General features: G+C 35.1%; 7 protein-coding genes across 7 annotated transcripts; 1 reads left to right on the plus strand and 6 right to left on the minus strand.

Annotated features, from left to right (window-relative positions):
* Positions 1–1,576: 1,576 nt before the first annotated feature.
* On the minus strand, positions 1,577–3,312 carry LOC129566998 (sialin-like). Its single transcript, XM_055443446.1, has 7 exons — positions 3,000–3,312; positions 2,754–2,899; positions 2,575–2,685; positions 2,343–2,510; positions 2,036–2,249; positions 1,726–1,881; positions 1,577–1,590 (listed from the first exon to the last, which is right to left on the minus strand). The coding sequence occupies exons 1-7, from the start codon at positions 3,310–3,312 to the stop codon at positions 1,577–1,579; spliced, it is 1,122 nt and encodes a 373-aa protein (XP_055299421.1).
* A 507-nt stretch (positions 3,313–3,819) lies between these two features.
* Positions 3,820–6,699, minus strand: LOC129566999 (sialin-like). Its single transcript, XM_055443447.1, has 10 exons — positions 6,669–6,699; positions 5,998–6,200; positions 5,714–5,935; positions 5,502–5,612; positions 5,225–5,335; positions 4,958–5,125; positions 4,672–4,888; positions 4,325–4,522; positions 4,186–4,226; positions 3,820–3,999 (listed from the first exon to the last, which is right to left on the minus strand). The coding sequence occupies exons 1-10, from the start codon at positions 6,697–6,699 to the stop codon at positions 3,820–3,822; spliced, it is 1,482 nt and encodes a 493-aa protein (XP_055299422.1).
* Positions 6,700–7,718: 1,019 nt separating this feature from the next.
* Positions 7,719–9,079, minus strand: LOC129566766 (putative inorganic phosphate cotransporter). The gene is made up of 6 exons (XM_055442987.1): positions 8,990–9,079; positions 8,821–8,931; positions 8,585–8,752; positions 8,295–8,511; positions 7,982–8,220; positions 7,719–7,916 (listed from the first exon to the last, which is right to left on the minus strand). Exons 1-6 carry the CDS (start codon positions 9,077–9,079, stop codon positions 7,755–7,757), a joined length of 987 nt encoding a protein of 328 aa, XP_055298962.1. The 3' UTR covers positions 7,719–7,754.
* A 6-nt stretch (positions 9,080–9,085) lies between these two features.
* Positions 9,086–11,327, minus strand: LOC129566768 (sialin-like). Its single transcript, XM_055442989.1, has 4 exons — positions 10,819–11,327; positions 9,625–9,824; positions 9,305–9,494; positions 9,086–9,214 (listed from the first exon to the last, which is right to left on the minus strand). Exons 1-4 carry the CDS (start codon positions 10,841–10,843, stop codon positions 9,114–9,116), a joined length of 516 nt encoding a protein of 171 aa, XP_055298964.1. The 5' UTR covers positions 10,844–11,327; the 3' UTR covers positions 9,086–9,113.
* Positions 11,328–12,535: 1,208 nt separating this feature from the next.
* Positions 12,536–13,923, minus strand: LOC129566767 (uncharacterized). The gene is made up of 4 exons (XM_055442988.1): positions 13,795–13,923; positions 13,446–13,588; positions 12,958–13,373; positions 12,536–12,900 (listed from the first exon to the last, which is right to left on the minus strand). The coding sequence occupies exons 2-4, from the start codon at positions 13,552–13,554 to the stop codon at positions 12,637–12,639; spliced, it is 789 nt and encodes a 262-aa protein (XP_055298963.1). The 5' UTR covers positions 13,555–13,588; positions 13,795–13,923; the 3' UTR covers positions 12,536–12,636.
* Positions 13,924–14,540: 617 nt separating this feature from the next.
* Positions 14,541–17,158, minus strand: LOC129567000 (facilitated trehalose transporter Tret1-like). Its single transcript, XM_055443448.1, has 7 exons — positions 16,800–17,158; positions 16,554–16,746; positions 15,945–16,496; positions 15,513–15,876; positions 14,807–14,911; positions 14,682–14,722; positions 14,541–14,609 (listed from the first exon to the last, which is right to left on the minus strand). Exons 1-4 carry the CDS (start codon positions 17,156–17,158, stop codon positions 15,667–15,669), a joined length of 1,314 nt encoding a protein of 437 aa, XP_055299423.1. The 3' UTR covers positions 14,541–14,609; positions 14,682–14,722; positions 14,807–14,911; positions 15,513–15,666.
* A 1,509-nt stretch (positions 17,159–18,667) lies between these two features.
* LOC129566837 (facilitated trehalose transporter Tret1-like) lies at positions 18,668–20,971 on the plus strand. The gene is made up of 6 exons (XM_055443102.1): positions 18,668–19,132; positions 19,200–19,529; positions 19,591–19,624; positions 19,688–19,880; positions 20,025–20,585; positions 20,648–20,971. Exons 1-6 carry the CDS (start codon positions 19,048–19,050, stop codon positions 20,894–20,896), a joined length of 1,452 nt encoding a protein of 483 aa, XP_055299077.1. The 5' UTR covers positions 18,668–19,047; the 3' UTR covers positions 20,897–20,971.
* The last annotated feature ends 230 nt before the right edge of the window (positions 20,972–21,201 follow it).

Below are 21,201 nucleotides of genomic sequence, written 5' to 3' on the forward strand. Positions count from 1 at the left end.
AACAAAAGATGAAACAGACAATCCATTTCGCGACGCAATCATATACTCCACTCTCTCTTGCTCTCATTCACTCCGGCTGTTGTTCATAGGGGGTTTCCTTGCACAAAGCACACACTCACATACAGTAGACCGTATGTACAATAACGGCGACGACAAAGACCAAGGATTGCTCAAGCGCGCACCCGAACCAAAATGATGGAGAATGCTTTCTGCGTGCAATACGAACAATTCGCCCATTTTTCTGCTATGTGTGACAGAGTTTTTGTTTATCAAAACCAAAAATTTGCGAAATTACACCATTTTTCTGCTTTGATTATATAATTAACTGCGATACAATTGCCAAATCGAAACTCTTATATTTTCCGTAGCAATTTTCGAATTCAATTGAGCAAAAATGAATCGAAAAAAACCGATATAAGAGCGTTTGTCACATTTAAAATGCCCAAGCGAAATGTCAATTTTAAAGCAATGAACCACATTCACTGAGATCCAATTACGATGAGGATTGAGGTAGTCTCACTTGTCTAAATTTCCGACCAGGCGCACATATCAACGAGCATCGTACAAAGACACCGCCGCTCCGATGTATTGTAGAAATACAAACGTCGGTCTGCGCACGTCATAGTCAAAAACGATGAAAGCAACACTCATATTGTTCATGCTTCTTCGTCACAAAATGCTCAAAACTCACTTCCCAGTCGAACGACGACGACAAAGACAACGACAACGGCAACGGCAACGACGATGGCCACGACAGCCGAACACACTCATACGCAGTTGTTATTACTAAAGCGGTAGTTGTGTGAGAAGCAACGAATGAACATGACCGCATACAGATGACCTAATGCCGTCTTCTTCACACTGCCAACGATCTATGCCTGTCACTCATCGTGTATAGATTTACGAGCGTTGCTTCTCTATGTGTTTTAGTCTTTCGGTAACTCAAGCGCGCCTGGTAGAACTCATTCGACTCGTATTCGGGGAATACACATTCCGTCTTACTGAGCATTCGTTTCAAACGTGAAAATTATACACATGCTTAGAAAATGAAACGGAATAGATTTCGAACGGTTGATTGGTGAATCACACGTATATGAATATGTGAATAAAGAACGACGTTTGAGTGCGATTTATGCATTTTTTTCTGAAATAATCTAATTTTTTATTTTATTTACAATATGCTCAATATTTTAATAGACCAATCCAATTTTCTATCAAAAGTACACATAAATACATTCGAATGGAGTTGTCCCAAAATAAAATTAAAATTCTCCCATATCACGTGCTCTTCTCTGCTCTGTTTTCTTCTATTTCATCTTTTTCATCATATTCAGGTTCGTTCCATTCTTTTGAATAATTCCATAGCTGAGTTTCTCCCGATCCTCCGAGCCAATAAATAATTGTTGTCACCACATGAAGGCCGAATGTTACCCAAAATACCTGTACATTTAAATATATTTGAGATAACAATTCATTTTATATTTCAATATTTCATTCAACAATACCGTACGCCACTCTTCGATGGAAGTCTATGAATGAATTTTTAATTTATTTTTTACTGATTGAATATTTTATCTTAATCTAAATTGACTGAAAAACCGAATAGATATTTTTTTCTGAAGAAAAGTGTTGCAATATTTACATGCGGAGTCATATAGCCCGCAAAAATCGGCGAGAAAAATCCTGCTAGCGCACCCATTCCATTGGAAAAAGCCATCAAAATACCGGCATAGTTTTGACTCAAATCGAGTGGATTGATTTTAATATGGGGAAAATGAATGCCCATAAAACCCATTGCGACGACAAAGAATGCAACGGCCATATTGCGATTACATCCAGAATAAGATGCAATTAATATGAAGATTGCAGTGAAAATTGTACCTAAAATGAAGTGATTTTCAAAAATGTTCAAGGCAAAAGCAGTGATTTTTCTTCTTTTTTTTCATCTCCTTTTCAGACACTTTCTGATAACAAAAAAATCATTCATTTTGTTCTGTTTTCCTTTAGTAAATTATCTTTGAATTTTGAAACTCACCACAACTGAATAATTTGCGTGTAAAAGTGATCGATATAATATCATGTTGAATGAGATAGTCGCTGAGAAAACCGCTCGCCACTGATACAATCCACATGACAATGTATGGCAGCGCCGAAAAAAGGCCAACCTCGAAAACAGGAAATCCCAAAACATTGCTCATGTATTTGGGTAAGTTGGTTATTATAGTCGCGGCACTCCAGTCATGGCCGATCTTAATGGAAAGAAGCAATTTTTCAATGGTGAAACTTGATTTACAATTATTTTTCTATATTTTATGGCGTAGAGTCTGTGAATTGTGAATTACCTGAATACAAATTAGGGCAAGCATTGGAATACTTTTAAATATATCTTTCCATGGCGTTGGAGGTAAGTCTGAACTGCGTTTCAGTCGACCGATCTGTGATTCCAGATAGTCATGCTCTTTTTTTGAAAGAAATGGATCCGACGCTGGATCATTATAGCAAAAAAATGTCTGTGAAACATAGAAGGTAATTATGATTTTTTGTATCTTTTTTTTTCTTCATTGCAATACTTACAAAGAAACCAAACCAAACGAGTGCAACGATGCCCCAGATATAAAACACCCAATCCCATATCAAATAATCCAAAATCAATCCAGTTAAAAGATAAGATAAAGCGATTCCAATCTAAAAGTTATCAGATTAGTGGTAAAATTTATGCGAAATAATTAAATTTTTAAATGTGAATGATGTACCATGGAGCCTCCAAATACAAATGAACCAATTTCACTTCGTTCTTTTTGTGGAATCCAACATGCTAGTAAAACATTGATTGCGGGAAATGATGTGCCCAAGCCAAATCCAATGAATATTCGCAATGTGAGTAATGGCGCATAGCCACCTGAAATATTTGGATTAGTAAGTAAGTTTCTGTTTGTTAAAAAAAAACCAATGAATGAATATTGAAAACAACAAAATAGAACCAATGAAATTCAACTGACCATAGTGAGCGGTGACTGGTGTGAGAAGAGTGAAAATAGCTGTGGCCAAGACTCCCAATGACAGCGTCCATTTGCCACCGAATTTGTCAGCTAAAATCCCACCAGGGATATGCGTAACAAAATAACCAATAAAGAATGATGATAGCAGGAAACCTTGCTGTGTTTGCGTCCAATTATATCTAGTTCCATGCTTTGATGAAAATTTGATCAAATAATTGTCATTTTGATAATAGTCAAGGCTTACTTGTTCCAATTCCAATTTTAATGGGCAAACAACGGCAGAGTTATTGTTGATTGTTATTGGCACCACCATTTGAGTAATAGCAACCGATAAACATGCTCGCATAATGAATCCAACAGCGATGGCCAAGAAACAAAAAAAAGAAATTTTCACTCGCTCCGGAGGACGCAATAAACCTGCAAAACAAAATATAATGATAAGATTTTATTGATTTTATAATCTGATTTTGTAATCTACACACATATTTTGGTCATTTTTTCTATTCATTTGATTTGTTATGCTTGAAACTGAAGAAAAGCAATGACAATCAAGCGAGAAGGCTACTATTTTCGAACGTTGTGTGGATACAACTCAAACTGACTTTCATTGAAAGCGACATCTGTTTAGAAATAGACGAAACTTTCATTTGAAAATGAACTATAGGCTAAAATCTATAGCAACTAATAATTTTTGGTCGAAAGTATTCATGTTCTATGTTAAAAAAAACAGTCATCGTTTGATCGGCATTTTTTATTGTTCATTTCAAATTAAAAATACATTATAATTTCTAATACAAAAAATCATGCCTAATCTGTTGCATTACGTGCTTTTCTTTTCTCTATTTTCGCTTTTATCTAATTTATCTTCAGGCTCTTTCCATTCGCGGGGATAGTTCCACAGTTGAATTTCACCGGATGCTCCGAAGCAATAAACAACTGTTGTTACCAGAAAAATTGCCAGCGTCACCCAAAATACCGTGCGCCATTCGGTGAGCGAAGTCTGTGAACGAATATTTCAGCGTTATCACTTCAAACATCAATAAAAATGAAGTAAGCTATTGTGTTTACTGAGAAATTGTCATGATTAAACGTTTTCGAATGGGTGAATAGAGCCACTCGAAATGCAGTCGGCCAATAAAATTCAATCACAAATTCTAAATAGTAATTGAAATAGATATTTACTCACGTTTGGAGTCATATAACCGACAAAAACAGGCGATGCAACACCTATATAAAAATTAAGATAAGACGAATACATTAAAGCTATTGGAATTAACTCAAGCTGTGGATAGTTGTTTGACAAAACTACGGAACAACAACTTCACCAGTTAATGCGCCAATTCCGTTCGTTAGAGCCATCAAGGAACCGGCATAGTTTGGACTTAAATCCAATGCATTGACTTTCATACCGGGATAATATGTGCCCATGATCCCCATAGCAGTGACGAAAAAACCAACAACTAGATAGCGATCACATCCAGAATAAGAAGCGCCAATGATAAAGATTCCAGGGAAAATTGCGGCTGCATAAAGATCGCATTCGTCAACATATATTCAATAATCCAATAAGTTGATTTAGTTTAATAACAGAAATAAATAAAATTTTGTCAAATGTAGAATCTGTCAAAACAAAAAAATTATTCCACGGAAATCCAATTGGTGAAACACTCACCGACAGCTGTGAACAGTTTGCGTGCAAATGTGATGGATATCAAACCACGACCAATGAGATAGTCGCTTAGGCAACCACTCATTACTGATATAAGCCACATCGCTATGTATGGCAAAGAGGAGTATAGTCCAACCTCAAAAACTGGATATGACAGAACATCTTTCATGTATTTAGGCAAATCGCTAACCATAATGTAGAATCCCCAATCGTGTCCGATCTTTGTGAAAAGAAACAATTTTGCTTGCAATGATTTTTGTGTTGAAAAGAACTTCTTTGATCAATTTACCTGTGCGCAAATGAGAGAAAGCATTGGTATGCTTTTGATAATGTCTATCCATGGAGTCGGTGGTAGATCCGTTCTACGCTTTAGTTTACCGATCTCAGCTGTAAGATAGTCACGCTCTTTATCCGTAATGAGTGGATCCGATGCTGGGTCACTGTAACAGAGGAGCGACTGCGAAATAAAAACCGCTGATAAGTTAGCCATTTGTTAAAGCAAAGTGACTTTTGTAGTGGTTTAAATTGTGTTAATTTTCCCCAAATTTTAACTTACGAATATGATAAACCAAACGATCGAAATGATGCCCCAGAAGTAAAACACATAATTCCATACAAAATACTGCATGAGCAATCCGGATATAAAATAAGATAAAACACTGCCAATCTAGAAAAAGAAAAACATCGAGCAAACGACCAAATTCATGTTGCCGGTTTGAAAATGTCAAGTGCATACTTGTTATAAATTGTGATTGGAGTGAAAAAAAAGGTTGACTTTTCGGTTGAAATGGCTCACACTTACTTCTTTGGAAAAGCGAATGATTTGTACTTACTTGACCGCCTCCAAAAACGAATGAACCAAGTTTGCTTCTCTCCTTCTCCGGTACCCAGGCAGCGAGCAATACACTGAGAGCAGGGAATGTTGTACCTTCACCGAGGCCCATCTGATTTTTGTTCATGTAAGTATTAATAAAATTATAATAAACGATCATTATGTTTACGTTTTTATGTTACGTATAAGTATATGATCAAAGATATACTATACCAAGATACGCAAAACGATTACTGCTATGAAACCACCATGAACCGCGGCGATTGGTGTTAGAATAGTAAAAATGGCTGTTGACAAAATGCCCAATGACAGCGTCCATTTGCCACCGAATTTTTCGGCTAAAATGCCACCAGGGATATGTGTGATCACGTAGCCAATGTAAAAACTACTCAACACCCATCCTTGCTCCACTTGCGTCCAGGTGAATAGGGTTTTCTAATTGTAAACGTAAATATAACTGGTAATTTACTCAAACGAAGTCGCAGATGTGTTTTTACGTTTGCATTGACGGTTGTATTTCCAAATCTGTCAAATCTGTCTTCTACCATCGGACAGATGCTACTGTTTTCAGTTGCTGTTCGATTCATCGGCTCAACCATTCCAATAATTGCCACGGCCAAACAAGCTCGCATTGTATATGCAACAACCAAAGCGAGAAAGCCCATTATTGCGATGTTGACCCTTTGAGGCAACAAATAACCTGCAGAAAGGTATCAAAAAATGAATGAAATAAAAAAAAATATTTTAAAATTTACGTACGTCTGAAATTCATTTCGTTGTTTTGCTCAGTCTTTCAAAGTTGAAGTGAAAAAATTCATGATTAAATTTGATGTGACTACTTTTTTTTTGGACAAAGCATGTTCACAATCAACTTTGGAAACGAACGACATCTATTTGAAAATGGGCAAATTGTTCTGAAGTGTACACTGACAATTTATTTCTGATGATAAGTTAATCTTTTAAGTGGTATAAATAAATCCAATTTTAGCACAAAAATGATTTATGGGCAATTTACCAATTTACTAGACATAAAATATCATATTTACAAATCATTAACACAGCGGTTACTCGTCGCGTAGGTTATTGACTTTTTGCAACACTACCCGTTTTGGAGAGAGATTTTTTTTTTCACTACATAGCTTTCAAGTGATTTTTCATCCATTTTTACTGTATGACATTGCCAGCTGGTAACAAGACATTAGACGTGTTGTCCCTTCTAGCTTGTCTCGTAAAAAATGTTGTGCCGACAGAATTTGAATTCCTTAGAGAGGAAAATCTGCCAGACTTTTGAACGAATTTGAATATTTTGCTAAGAGGAAAATTTAAAATTTCGTTCGGTGTGAGCATTCCGAAAATACTTCTTGTAATATACTGTTACTGAGAAACCTAATCGAACTGGGAAGTTTTTGTTATTTAAACATTTTGAACAGACGTTGTGACTTCAAGTTTTTATGCTTCATACCTTTCACCTGGGCCAGTATTGATTGTACAGTACGCCCCCGCAAATTAGAAACCCGAGAATTAGAAAACCTCAGAAATTAGAAATGAATTTCAGGTTTGAAAATTTGTATGGAAAATTTCTAATTTCCGGGGTTCATTTCTAATTTACGGGGTTTCCGAATCATTTCATTCAAGACAAAGGGAAATTTACTTCATTTTTAATGAAAAAACGTAATGACATATTGTCTGCGTCAATCATCAATCATTAACAAATCGAAACCGATTTGTTCCATCAGAGAATTTGCATATACAAAATTTTATATAGAATGCTAACGTTTTGATATAATAAGAACAGCCGGTCATCATTTATTTCGGTTTGTTCCGAGGAGTAGTTTATCCAATAAAATAAACTAACAGACTTACTATATATTTATAATCACTAAAATAACTGCATGTATTTACATACAATACTTGATTGAACTGTGTTCAATATATTGTTTTCAATTAAGCGAATCATTCCCCCTATCAGTTTTTCATTTGATACACCGTTTTTTGATGAAAGCGAAAAAACCTCAGAAATTAGAAAACTCCGCAAATTGGAAATGGTCTCGGGACATTTCATTTCTAATTTGCGGGGGCGTACTGTACTTAGGAATAACTGAAGATAACAATATATTTGATTTTTGCCAATCCTTTTGAATACATCAAATGATCATGACCCGTATAGTTTTTGTTCTTAATAAATTTTCATTTATTTATAGTAGTTGATAAACTATCACAGCCATTGAATAATACTCTAAAATTTCTTCTATTTTTATGTGTTTTCTTCTGGATTCTCCAATTGAGTTGTTTCACTTTCTCTTGGTTCGTTCCAAGGTTGAACTTCCGCTGATGCCCAAATTGTGTAGACTACAGTTCTAATCATCGAAACTCCGAATGAAACCCAAAACACTAGTCTCCATTGTTCAAACGATGACTGAAAATGAAAATTGATCAATGTAAACGGTGTAACATATTTCATACAATTTTTTTTTTAATTACATCTGGGATCATCATGCCTACAACCGTTGGAGCTGCTACGCCCGACAATGATGCAATTCCATTAATAACAGCCATAATTGGCCCAGAATAATTTGGACTCAAATCTAATATATTGACTCTCAAGCTAGGATAATAATTGCCTATAAATCCGAATGCCAGAGTGAACCAAACAACAACCCAAACTTTATTGCAGCCAGCATAGGCGGCAGCAACAACACAAACAGATGAAAAAATACTATCTGCATTGAAAAAAATAATAAAAAAGCTGTTATTTAATTGAAATAGCCAACAAAAATTGAACGTCAATCTTTACCTAAGGCAGAGATGAATTTTCGCGCTTGAGTTACTGTAACGTATTGTTCACTAATCAAATGATCAGAAATAAATCCGGAAAATAAAGACACGAAAAACATCAATAGATAGGGCAACGATGAGTAGAGACCGATTTCGTTTGCCGAAAATCCAAGCACTTCTTTCATATATTTCGGCAAATCCGATGCCAACACATGAATCACATAATCCCTGGTTATCTATTGTTTTAGTATTTAAATGGTGGGTCAAAAGAATTGGAATTAAAATTTTACGCGGAAAAAATTTATTTACCTGAGCAAATATGAGTACCAATATCGGGACACTTGTGAATATTTCTTTCCACGGCGTTGGCGGTAGATTATTGTGACGTTTTAATTGTCCCATTTCCAGCTCCAAATAGGTCAGTTCTGTTTTCGTAATGAATGGATGTGATGCTGGGTCATTGTAACAAAAAAACGACTAAAAATCCATTCTATTAAAATTCGAACAAAATTGATTTTGGTTTTGATCGATTTCGGAAAACTCACAAATACAATGAACCAAATAGCAGCAATAACACTCCAGAAATAGAATACAATGGGCCACGAAAAATGGGAAAGAATTAATCCAGACACATAGAAAGAAACAAGAGTTCCAATCTGGAAAATGGAGCAATTTGAAGAAAAGACATGAAATGTTGCATTATTGAAAATGTACCTGTGAACCGCCGAGGACAAACGAAGCAAGTTTTCCACGTTCCTTTTTAGGCACCCAACACGCAAGGAAAACACTGAGAGCAGGATACATCGTACCTAGAGGGAACATGCATTAAGATTTTTTTTCAAATATATACACATGTTTTTGTGCAATTGTTATACAAAACGTAGGTACCATTTCCTAATCCCATCATTGCTCGTAATATTATCAAAGCTATATAACCGCCTGAAAGTACAAAATTATAAATAATCATGGACGAATAGGAAAAAAAACAATAATTTTTCTGAAGAAAATAGACTTGGGCATTTTACTAACCATAATGTAAAACTATCGGTGTGGCTGCATTGCAAATAGTCATGGCCAAAACGCCTAATCCTAGCGTCCATTTCCCACCAAATTTTTGTGCGAGAAGAGCTCCGGGAATGTGTGTTATTAAATAGCCAACGAAAAATGATGATAAAATCCATCCCTGTTGCTCTTGTGTCCAGTTATATCGGATGCTACTCTGGTGAACAAATGAATAACCACTATGAGAAATATTTCATCTTATTCCAACACTCGATGGTGTTTGTCATCGTAAATTAATTGTGTCAAAAAAAACATTTTTTTTGCTCAATGTTCGATCAAATACTGACCATTTTCACAGCACTGCTACTACTTTGAATAAACGGCGAATTCATTGAGCAAATGGTCGATTCATTACTACTTTCTATACTATTCAATGGCTCAACCATTTCAGTAATTGCTACCGACAAACACATTCGCATCGAAAATGTCACAACAACCGCTAAGAAACTCATGAATGAAACTCCGACACGCTGCGGTATCACCGAACCTATAAAAAATTGATTAAAGTTGCATCAAACAGACACAGACATAGACCCATTACTATCAATACAGAATATGTAAACTTCTTGATATATAGCATGAGTTTATGTAGATCCGTCCCCGTGTGAAAAAAATAGTATCTGAGCAGTCAGCTAACTAATTTGGGACAAAAATGACTTACTTTGATTGACATTTCAGTACAAAGTTTAGTGTAAGTCTATAGTTAACTGAAATCATTTGAAGTTACAAGTCAATCTAAGTTGCTTCATTTGGGACCAAGTGATTTTCTTAGAAAAAAAAAACATAAATTCAATCAACTAAAGTCAACCAACTGAAGTTATAGTCAGTCAGTCATTTTTTTTCACACGGGTCAGATATAAGTCAAGCATCCAAGATGCCTTGACACATAAATTAACCATAATTTGATTTGCCTTTCTGATTTAATTCTACGGAATATTTTTAGATTAAACGCATTTTCAACACTGAATCGTATATTTTATTGATGATACATGTATTTTAGGTAGGGTTTACAAACGTTTCGACATATACCGCAAACGGTGTTATAAAAATGTTATTTTTCTGTAGTGTTTTTTTTTACAGTCCAAAATACCGCAGAAATAACGATAAAAAACGAAATAAACGTTTTTCGGGCGTTAAATAACGGCTCTGTAAAAAAACGTTTTTAGGAAACACTGAAAAAAATAACGCGTTTTTAAACCCTAATTTTAGGTAGCGGGTCACTATTTTCACTAAGAAAAATCATTACTTGAACAATCTATGGAACAACAATCGATCCAATTAAAATATTATTCAGTCATTGTCACAATCAACATCACTTATTGATCACATTTGAAGGAAAAGGTTCATTTATCCATTTGATTTGAAATAAAAACAATATCTTATTATGATATTTTTTTTCATTTTGGTATTCAAAAAAGAATCAAATAAATAATTATATAAATTTATATTCTTTGTTCATTCCTACTATATAAAAGGCTTACATTTTGAACCGTCTGCATTATCCATAGTCGCGATATCAACTGAACTGCTACTTTCGTGTATCGACCTCTTAAACTCCCACAATTTAACGTCGGCAAACCAAAACAGAAGTGTTGTAAAATGACGAGTCGCCGCTATGGTTTTTTTATGTATGGCAAAATAAACACAGTCGGTAGAAAACCTTTAGGGATTCATTTTTCATGAAGAATACGTGTTTTGCGTGGTTTGTTACGCATTTTATGTATCGCTAGAGGTGTTTTTTGACTAAAGTTCAATTTGCTGAATGTTGGTCGTAATTATGGTGAATTGTCAAATCGCCACCATTATTTTTGCAGGATTAGCAAAATGAGAATTTACCGACTGTGTTGAATCAATGTCAGCGTTTTCTATATAGCAACTGTGACACTTGGTACTGAAGTTGTCGTAAGTACATTTTGAATGAACCACAGTTTTTATCGTAGAGAATTGTATCAGTCGATCTAATTTAAACGAAATGAACTTGATTGGTCAACGAGCGCTCGTTCGTTCGTTCGTTCGTTCGTTCGTTGGTAGCTGATCTTTTAAAAAAGGCTGCCAACTCATACTGCAGCAAAATTGTTGCTGAGTTTATTCTCAGAAATGTCTATTTTTGAATTTAAAAAAAAAAAATGATTGGCATGCATTTTTCAAAATATCACCTACGAACAAACGAACATGTTCGCATACGAACGAACGATCGCTCATTGACCAATCTAGGATGGATATCTATATATTGACTACATATTTACATTCCGTATTTGTGTGTAGTTTTTTTTGTACGATTTTTGTTTTGTTTAATGGATACCTACTAATCAATCATAATCAGAACAGTCGCATAATTTTACAAGAAGCCGGAAAATATTTCATCAACTCAACAATCATAAAATCATACAATCCGATTGAGTTTAATTGAATCCAAATGAAATAATCATGTTAGAAGCCAGTTTTTAGAGAATGCTTCATGAAGTTTTAAAATGAAAAAGAATACAATTTAAAACAGTTTTGAATCGAATCGATTCATTGTATTGGAAATAATAGCGATTAGAACATTTGAACATTGAATTAGAATAAAAGCAACGTTTGATATGCTCACGTATCAAAGCACAACTCAGAACATTGGCATATCAAAGCGAATAAAAATTGTGTTGTTAGATGAATGCGGATCATTGTAACATGTATATTGCATATAAGGCGTCCGTAAGCCGTGTGCAAACATACGGTGTTCCACATTCAACTAACAACACAATTCCGTTTTGACGCGCAAATATTGTTCAGTTGGGCACCGACGCGTGAGCGTATCAAACGTTTTTTTATATTCTGACGCATTCATTTATTCATTGAGTTATGTTCGTATAGTGTCATTATGTATCCAATTTATTTTTGGTTTGTGCAACATTATTGTGAATTATAGGTGCGCATGGAATATTCCATTCAATGTATAAGCGGGGTCAAAAGAAGGAAACAAAAATAATTACGCACAAGTTGAATTCAACATCATTTATGAGATCAGAATGAATTTTCATCTCACCTTTATCTAATCGGAATAGGCTCGGGTTTTCCGCAAAAATAAATTAAAAACACGTGTTTTATTTGTCCAAAAATGAATTGGAATGCCTATGAATCGTTCCAATTCCATTTGATTTCACACTTAGACATAATAAATGAAAAATGTTCGAATCTTGCCATTGTATTCAATAGTATTTTATTTATCAACAAACAGGATTTTTCAAACATTCAAGAATCACATTGATAATTTTTTTTCCCTATTTTATGGTTTCATGGAAATTTCTCACTTCATTTGTTCATGATGTTTCTTGAAGTCTCTTTGTTGAATGATCACAATCGACTTTTGTGTTCTTACTTTTACCTACATCGTCAAGTGACTTTCCACTAGTTTCCTTCAGAACAAGAAGCACGTAGATCGCTCCGATACTACAACCACAACCATAAATCAGCATACTGCCATGTAGATCAAGTAGTTCCAGTAAGATGGGAAACAGTTTCACTGATATAAATGCACACATGCCGATGGCGGAGCTTATTAATGACATGGTAAGTGTTCGAGTCTGCGAAGAAGTGAAAGAAAATAAAAAAAGGACTGCAGTTTTTTAAATATGCCAAACCTTCGGTGGGAGGTATTCGACAACGCAAATGAGTTGAAGAGGTAAAATGCCAGCCGCCAAAATGAAAATGACGAAAGACAAACTGACAACTGGTACCCAAGAGAATAGTGATAAATCATAACCGCTTATATAGAGATAGTGATAGAGTGATGTGGCTAGTTGTCCAACGGCTGACCCCGTCAAGGAAATGAAATTCAATCGTTTTCGACCAAAGATATCAGCTAAATAAGTGTTAACCGATGAACCAAGGATGAGCATCACAGCCAATACTATTGACGATGCGTATGGGTTGAAAGAAGTTCCCGACTTTTTGAGAATTGTAACTGCATAGGTCACCAATGGGAAATTCGCCGTGAGCTGTGCGAGTATTGCCAGAGAAATGCCAATGCCCAATCCTTTCATCACCGCACGATTAACTTTGGTTTTCAAAATTATCCATTACCACTAAGAATTCATTCACTTTAAAAATAAAATGGACAAATTCTTACAAATATCGGATGCCTGCAATTTTTCGTCCGATTTTCGTTCATTTACAATTCGATTCAATCGCTCTAGCTCATCATATAGAGCAATATTTTCTTCAACACTCTCCCGCATAACTTTTGTAGTATTTTAAAGCATCTTCAGCCTTCTGCAAAGGTAAATGAACATTTATTCAAACAACTTCATTCTGTAATACCATTTCTTCAATTAAATTTCCAAGACAACACAATCACTGTGAGGTTCATGCGGTTCAAATTTGAATGGAAAAGCAATTCAGCTGCTCAGAATTATATATGAAATAATGTAACGCATGCTAACAATTTAGTGATGAAAAATAGGCTTTGTTTACTGTACCTTAGTCTGTCCTCTTTGTAGATAGTATCGTGGTGTATTTGGTAAGGCAGCAAATTTAATGGCATAAATTATCGGCATAAAAATGCAAATGCAAGGAATAATATGGTATTCAAGTGTTACTCCCAAAGTATAACCAATTAAAATGCCAATATTACGCATGAAATGTGAAATACCTCCAAGCCTACCGCGGATGCTGAAAAAGGAAAAAATAGCACATTCAATCTTGCATTCAATTCAAACGTAAAAAATGGTCATAATTCACATTAATATGTGAGTAAGTAAAAAGTATCAGCCGTGATCGAAGGCTAAGTACTTACTCATTATTGGCAATTTCAGATACGAATAGGATTATGGTGGTCGTTATCCCACCCGTAGACCATCCAGACAGTGCACGTGACAGTAGAATGTGATCAAATGTCTGTCCGAAATAAATTAAGAGCCAAGCGCCAATCGATGGAACAGCCAAAAAAAGCATGGCACGTTTACAACCCATAAATGATGTGAAATATCCAAATGATAACGAACCAACTAAAACCCCAATACAGTCAATTGAACCAATCCATGAAACCTGTGGGTTAAATATGATTTCGAATAAAACAAAATCGTCTGAAAAAAATGACAAATTCGCCTAAAAATTGTCATTTCTTCTGAAAAATTCGTCTGAATTTAAAAAAAAAAACTTTTTTAAATGACAAAATCATCTAGAAATTTGCCAAAAATGGTTATTCAAACTTAGCCGAAACCTGTTGAGTTGTTAATGGGCCAGAAGTGAGCGGGGTGCTTTCTGATGTTAACTTTGGTATAGCTGGCGAAATCTTATAACCAACAATTTTTTTTTATTATTTTATAGCTTTTGGTCAATAGATTCCATGAAATATTTAATTTACCCAGCCCATTAAACATCCTTGACTAAGCAATATCAGATTTGCTGAATTGAAAAAGAATAAATGAATGTATATTTTTCTTGCACTTTAATTGATAAATGTAAGTTAAGAAATGTAATTTTAAATACCTGCAATGACGGCATAATATTGATTCCGTGGATTTTTCCACTGAAAATTTGTATTTTTCTCCATCTTTGCCAATGAACAAATTATATACAAGAGCTAGTTCGATTCTATAGAGAAAAGAGAGTCAGTCTATCTGATTTGCACTCACTTTTATTCGATGAATGGCACGTGGAACATCTTATAATTCGATATTTTGAAAATTTTCTATTAATGACAATAACACAACGATAGAAAATAATAGAAAATTGAATGCGTCCGAAAATGATCTCTCATATTTTCATCTGATCGGATTGTTTAAAAAAAAAGTTACTTCCCAAGTAGGGATTTTACAAACACAATTTGCACATGGTGCGACTGATTACCGCTAAGAAAGCGTGTCGCACTTAGTATGTGACTGTGGATCCAACTTTGCAATCAATGTCTACGTTTTGTTTTGTTTGTGTTCATTTTGCTAAATAAAAGTGTGTGAATGATTGAAGGAATGTAAAAATAGCACAGCGACATTGTTGATAACATACTGAAATAGCTCAATGTATTCAAACAACGCATTAAGCAATAACATTAGCAACGTAAATGTGTGCAAAGTGTCTGAAAAGAAAATGTTCGATGTAAAATTCTGACTTGCCATGTATTGGCTAGACATTTGATTGTGTTGCTTTTAAAATTCTATAAATAAAACCCAAATCTTGAAATAAATAAAAATCTCACGCTTTTTGCAAGCAAGCGTTCTGAATTTTGTTTAATCACAAATCGTTCATTGAAGTGACAATATCGAAATCGTATAAAAAATCCGAAATTCTAGTGCAGTTTTACTCAATTTTTTTCTACGTTTTCAACCAATTTTATTTTGACTTTAATAGATTCATAAATTTTCCGGTATGTTATCTAGCGATGTTCCCTTGGTTTCCTTCATAAAAGCCACAAAAATTAAACCAAAGCAACAGTTGACAGCAAGAAGAAACATGAATCCGTGTAAATGAATTACTTCCAGCAAAATTGGAAACGATTTTCCCACAATGAATGTAACTAAGCCATTTATCATTGAGTAGAAGACCATGCCAGCCGGACGAATCTATGGAAAATATTGTATGATTTTACAGTGGCAATTGAATTTTGTTCGAATAAACAGGATACATTCACCTTTGGTGGAAAGTTTTCCACGATACACGTATGGACTAATGCCAAAATTCCAGCGGTAGATATGAACATGACAAAAGAGAGACACACAACAGGAAGCCACGTGCATTTTGATGAGCCATAACCATGATGAAGGAAGCATAAATACGTAGAAAAAATGAATAATCCAAATGCTGAACCGAGTAATGATATGAAAAAAGTGGTTTTTCTCCCAAAAGTATCGCCAAATTGAGTTGATGTGAGTCCACCGATGATTTGAACAATTGCCAAAATGATGGCTGATACGTCAACACTGAACACCGAGCCGGAAAGTTTGAAAATCAACGATGCATAGTACATTAAAACCGTCACTTGTGTGAACCATGACATTGCCATACACGTTGCAACTCCTTTGAACGCCGACCAATTGCAGAAATCGTTTAATTGCATGGTTGAACCATTTTTTCGCTCTTCTTCCAACAGTTTCATCCTATCGAATTCAGTCTTCAGCAGAGATTTTTCTCGATCAGTCTCGCCCGTACATCCTTTGTAATACATCAATGATTTTTCAGCACCCTGCATCCAAAAGTTTATCTCTTAGCTCCATTTTTCTAAAACAAAATCACAACTTGCCTCAAAATCGTCCATTTTTAGATAGTATTGAGGAGTGTCTGGTAAAAAGTATACCATAATCAAGTAAGATATAGGAAGCAAGATGAAAATATACGGCCTGTGTTCGTATTCGATCAAAGCACCTCCAATGTAAGCCATCAATACACCAATGTTTCTAGCCAACGGAACCAGCGAGCCAAGACGGCCACGAACACTGAAATCTCATAAGATTTTCATATTCCAAAGTATTATTTTAGAAATACATACTTGTCATTCGATATTTTCGATATAAATAGAACAGCTCCTGACGAGAAACCGCCTCCTGTCAAACCAGTAATGAATCTCGCCAATAAAATACCGTAAAATGTATTAGCGAAATGAATAAGCACCCAGAATGTGATCACGGGAAACGCTAGGAACACTATCGTTCTTTTGGAACCGTACAACATCGATAGAAGTCCAGTTATGAATGTTCCAAAAATGGCCCCAAGACTGCTCATAGAACCAATCCATGACAATTCTTCATAGGACAATGGGCCGGATGCAAGTGGAGTGCCATTTGACAATAGTGCAGGCAAAGCGGATGAAAACCATCCGATATTAACGCCATGGCAATCTTGATCCATAACTACAAGTTCTATTGTCCAAAGATAAAAACGATTTGAAAAGACAGATCCAAAATAGCTTCTGTCTTGCGTTTATATTTATCCCATTTCGTTTGGCTATTTTGTGAACGTTCACACAGATGTGCTTGTCAATCAATTGTGACTGTATATGCGGTCGCCTGTGCTGTGCATACAAGTCAAGCGGTTGTGTCACACGTTTTTTACATAGGCATTTCATTTGGACCGCTCAGTTGGAATGTGAAATCTTATTTTGTTGAGGAATTAAACGAGTAGGTACTATCATTATAGTATTATCGTTACATGCAGTATTTATTTATACTCACGACATGATCTGTTTTTCATTCACTTTGGTGCTTCGTTCATTCTCAGGAATACATATTACAAAAATTTATCTATTTCTAGACATATCGATGTAAAGGCAACTCAAAAAAGAACATTTAAACTGAGTCCACTGCGAACAACGTCTTTTTCTTTCTAACAACAATTACACGAGCAAGTAAGTGTGACAGTTAGTGAGAGAGGGATAAAGTTTGACAGCAAACAATTTGGTTATGTCGATTTAAATGTTCTTTGCAGAACAAATCGAAACGAAACAAAAGAGTAGCGTGAAAATTATTTTGTTGGAACAGAAGATAGTGGAAAAAATGACCTAGAATGGAGTTGGATTTTACGCTATATCTCTTCAATAAATAATAAATTCCAATATTTTCATTAATTTTCTATTAATCTTGCGGTTTTTCCAACGTATCAAGAGATTTTCCTTTAATTTCTTTCATAAAAGCCACAAAAATCAAACCGAAATAACAATTTACAGCAAGTAGGAGCATAAATCCGTGTAAGTAAATGATCTTCAGCAAAATCGGGAAAGATGTTTGACACTGCAAATATAAATATGTTATTTGTCAATGAATAAGTGTATATAACCAAGATGATGCAGGTACAAATACGTTTAAAAAAAAAACAAACGAATAGTCCAAATGCCGAACCGAGTAATGATATGAAAAAAGTGGTTTTTCTCCCAAAAGCATCGCAGACTTGAGTTGTTGTGAGACCATCGATGATTTGAACAATTGCCAAAATGATGGCTGATGGATCAATGCTGAATACTGGAAAGTTTGAAAGTTAACGATGCATACATAGTACATCAAAAGCGTCACTTGTGTGAACCATGAAATTGCCATACACGTTACAACTGCTTTGAAGACCAACCAATTGCAGAAATCCTCCAATAACATCTCCAATATTTTACAATGTTTCTTGTTTGTCATATAATTTTGCAGCATTTCATTATGATTACGAAATAGCATTGAAATAACGTGAAATTACATGAAAAACCATATAGTAACAGTTTCACTATAGTTTCACACCAAAGTAGTTCGATCAATAATCGACTATATTGGAGTAAGTGATAAGTTGTTTTCCATAATAATCAGCTGTTATCAAGGCAAATGAGCAATAAAATCAGTGCTATAAAATGAGTTGCGGATACAATTTTGTCTGTTCTTATCTACTGTTTAGAAACGAATACGAGTGGTGTAGCTGCCAGCAGAGCAACTTAAACATTTTCTATTTAATCCAATTCAATTGAAATCAAACTAAATTTCAATGCTATTTCATATGCCACCAATCAATTGTTTATTATCTAGTGCGTGATCAATTGAATTTAATTAATGAATTTGTTTGAATCGAGAAAGATAGTGAGAAGCATGCGATTCATTTAAATAGTGTTCACAGACAGTTGTTGCCATTCCCGATAAACGACTTGTACAGATATATTTGCTTATGAGCTTGCTTTCAGCAGCAGCAAACCAATGGCATATCGATCACGACTACAGATTTTCAAAGCTTGCTGTAGTTGTTGAGATAAAAGTGATAAATAGTGAATTGGGATGAATCAAGGGATTGAAATTGTAACAAGTGAAAGTGAACAAATTTTGTCGAATGTAAAAAAGCAGGTGTTTGCAACGGTGATAGGTTCGTTCTATTGTGGTTAAATTCCATCAAATTTTGCGTTCGTCAACAATATTTTCTTTCGACGCAGCGAATATCGTCATATTCAGTCACGGGTGTTGCGTTGGGTGGGTTTCACCAGCATTGCCCGTACTGCTTTCCGATGACACTCCGATCACCACTGGGCCCATATCTAACGAGCAACTGTCCTGGGTCGGTTCAATGAGCAATTTTGGATCAATATGCGGCACATTCATATTTGGTACGCTGACTGCATTTCTGGGCTCAAAACGGAGCATGATATTCCTGGCTTTTCCGCAAATTATCTTCTGGTTGCTTATTCTCTTCGGAGATACATACTACCATATAATAATTGGGAGACTCGCGGCTGGAATCAGTGGCGGTGGCATTCAAACTGGTGGTTTGTACTTAGATTAGTGTAAACCAACAATAAGTAAAACAACTAATTAGTGTGATTTCAGTGGTCCTTTTTGTCGCCGAAATATCGAACAACAAGTAAATGGTTCTCTAAGATCTAAATATAACTGTGCATTTGACACAATTTAAATGACATTTCAGTATTCGTGGTCGTCTTGGCTCATTTACGCCTCTGATAAGAAACATTGGACTCTTGATTGGTTTCTTCGTTGGCGGTGTGGTTCGATACGAATACAGGCCATATGTTTTCATTTCATTACCAATAATATACTTGATTTGGCTCTTTTATTTGCCCAACACACCGCAGTATTATCTTAAAAATGCAGATTTTGACGTAAGTTAAGGAGAATTCAATTTGATATAAATGAAGAGGAAAAAAAACCAATTTCCCATTTTGGATCTGTTACCAAGTGAAAAAATATTTATAATTTATTTTGATCAACAACTGAACATTTACTGACCCGTTCTTTTCAAATAGAGAGCAGAAAAGGCGTTGATGTTCTATAAAAATTGTGATGGAAATAATGATCGAGAGAAAACACATCTGAATGCTGAAATGGAGCGATTGAAATTAATTGATGACGAGCAAAAGAATAGCCCAAAAATTCAAATGAACGATTTCTGTAATCGAATGGCATTGAAAGGAGTTATTGTTAGTGTTGCCGTGTCGTGGCTGTGCCAAATGACGGGCGGCTCAACGTTCACCAACTATGCATCGTTTATGTTTGAAAAATCTGGTACATCACTTGGCATACATATTTCATCGATCATTTTAGCCGTCGCGCAGATTGTAGGTGGTCTGATTTCCACGCAACTGGGCGATACATTTGGTCGGAAGACCACTTTAAATATTTCGCTGCTTGGTTCAGCCGGTGGACTGTTCACTTTCGCAACTTTTATGTACCTGCATCACATTGGGTACGATTTATCAAATTTTCTATGGATCCCGGTCACTTCGTTATCGCTCATTATTTTCATTTCCTACGCTGGAATTCAAGCATTAATAAATACTTGTGTCGTTGAATGTTTTTCGCCAAAGGTTTGTACGTAATTAATAGTTTCTTCGACAATTTCCCTCTGATTGTTTTTTTTTCTTTCTAGATTCGAACTATCGGCATGATTTTTTACTCGTTTTGCCTAAACGGCATCGCTTTTGGTGTAGATAAAACATTCCCGATTCTATTGGAAATCATTGGAATGCATAGTGTAATGTTAATAATGGCAATCAATTGTTGCCTTGGAATTGTTTTCATTGCTTTCATGAAGGAGACCAAAGGTCAATCGATCGATACAATGGACACGACATCTGAGACGAAATCACCAGCAAATAATGAACAAAATAAAGCTTAATCGTCTTGTACATATTTGAATTTAGATTACATTTCGAAATAAATGTGAAGCAGATAATTTGTTCTGTTAACCAAATATTTTCTTGATGACAGACACGTGCACATATTTCAATTTCATTTTATTATTGTTTTGTTTCAAATGTTCATATTCAAATTTACTTTTCTTTTAAATATAGATAAGGGCCGAAAATAGTCCATCAGAAAATGAATCACTAACTTATTCATGTAAAAATCTTGAGATTGTCAATATTGAGATTATTTTTGTTTCGATTTGTGATTTCTTGTTGACACAGAGAAAATACAAAT

Source organism: Sitodiplosis mosellana, unplaced genomic scaffold (genome assembly GCF_009176505.1).
Source record: "Sitodiplosis mosellana isolate CC-2019 unplaced genomic scaffold, AAFC_SMos_1.0 Smas_scaffold_5, whole genome shotgun sequence".
In the NCBI taxonomy this organism is placed as follows: Eukaryota; Metazoa; Arthropoda; class Insecta; order Diptera; family Cecidomyiidae; genus Sitodiplosis; species Sitodiplosis mosellana.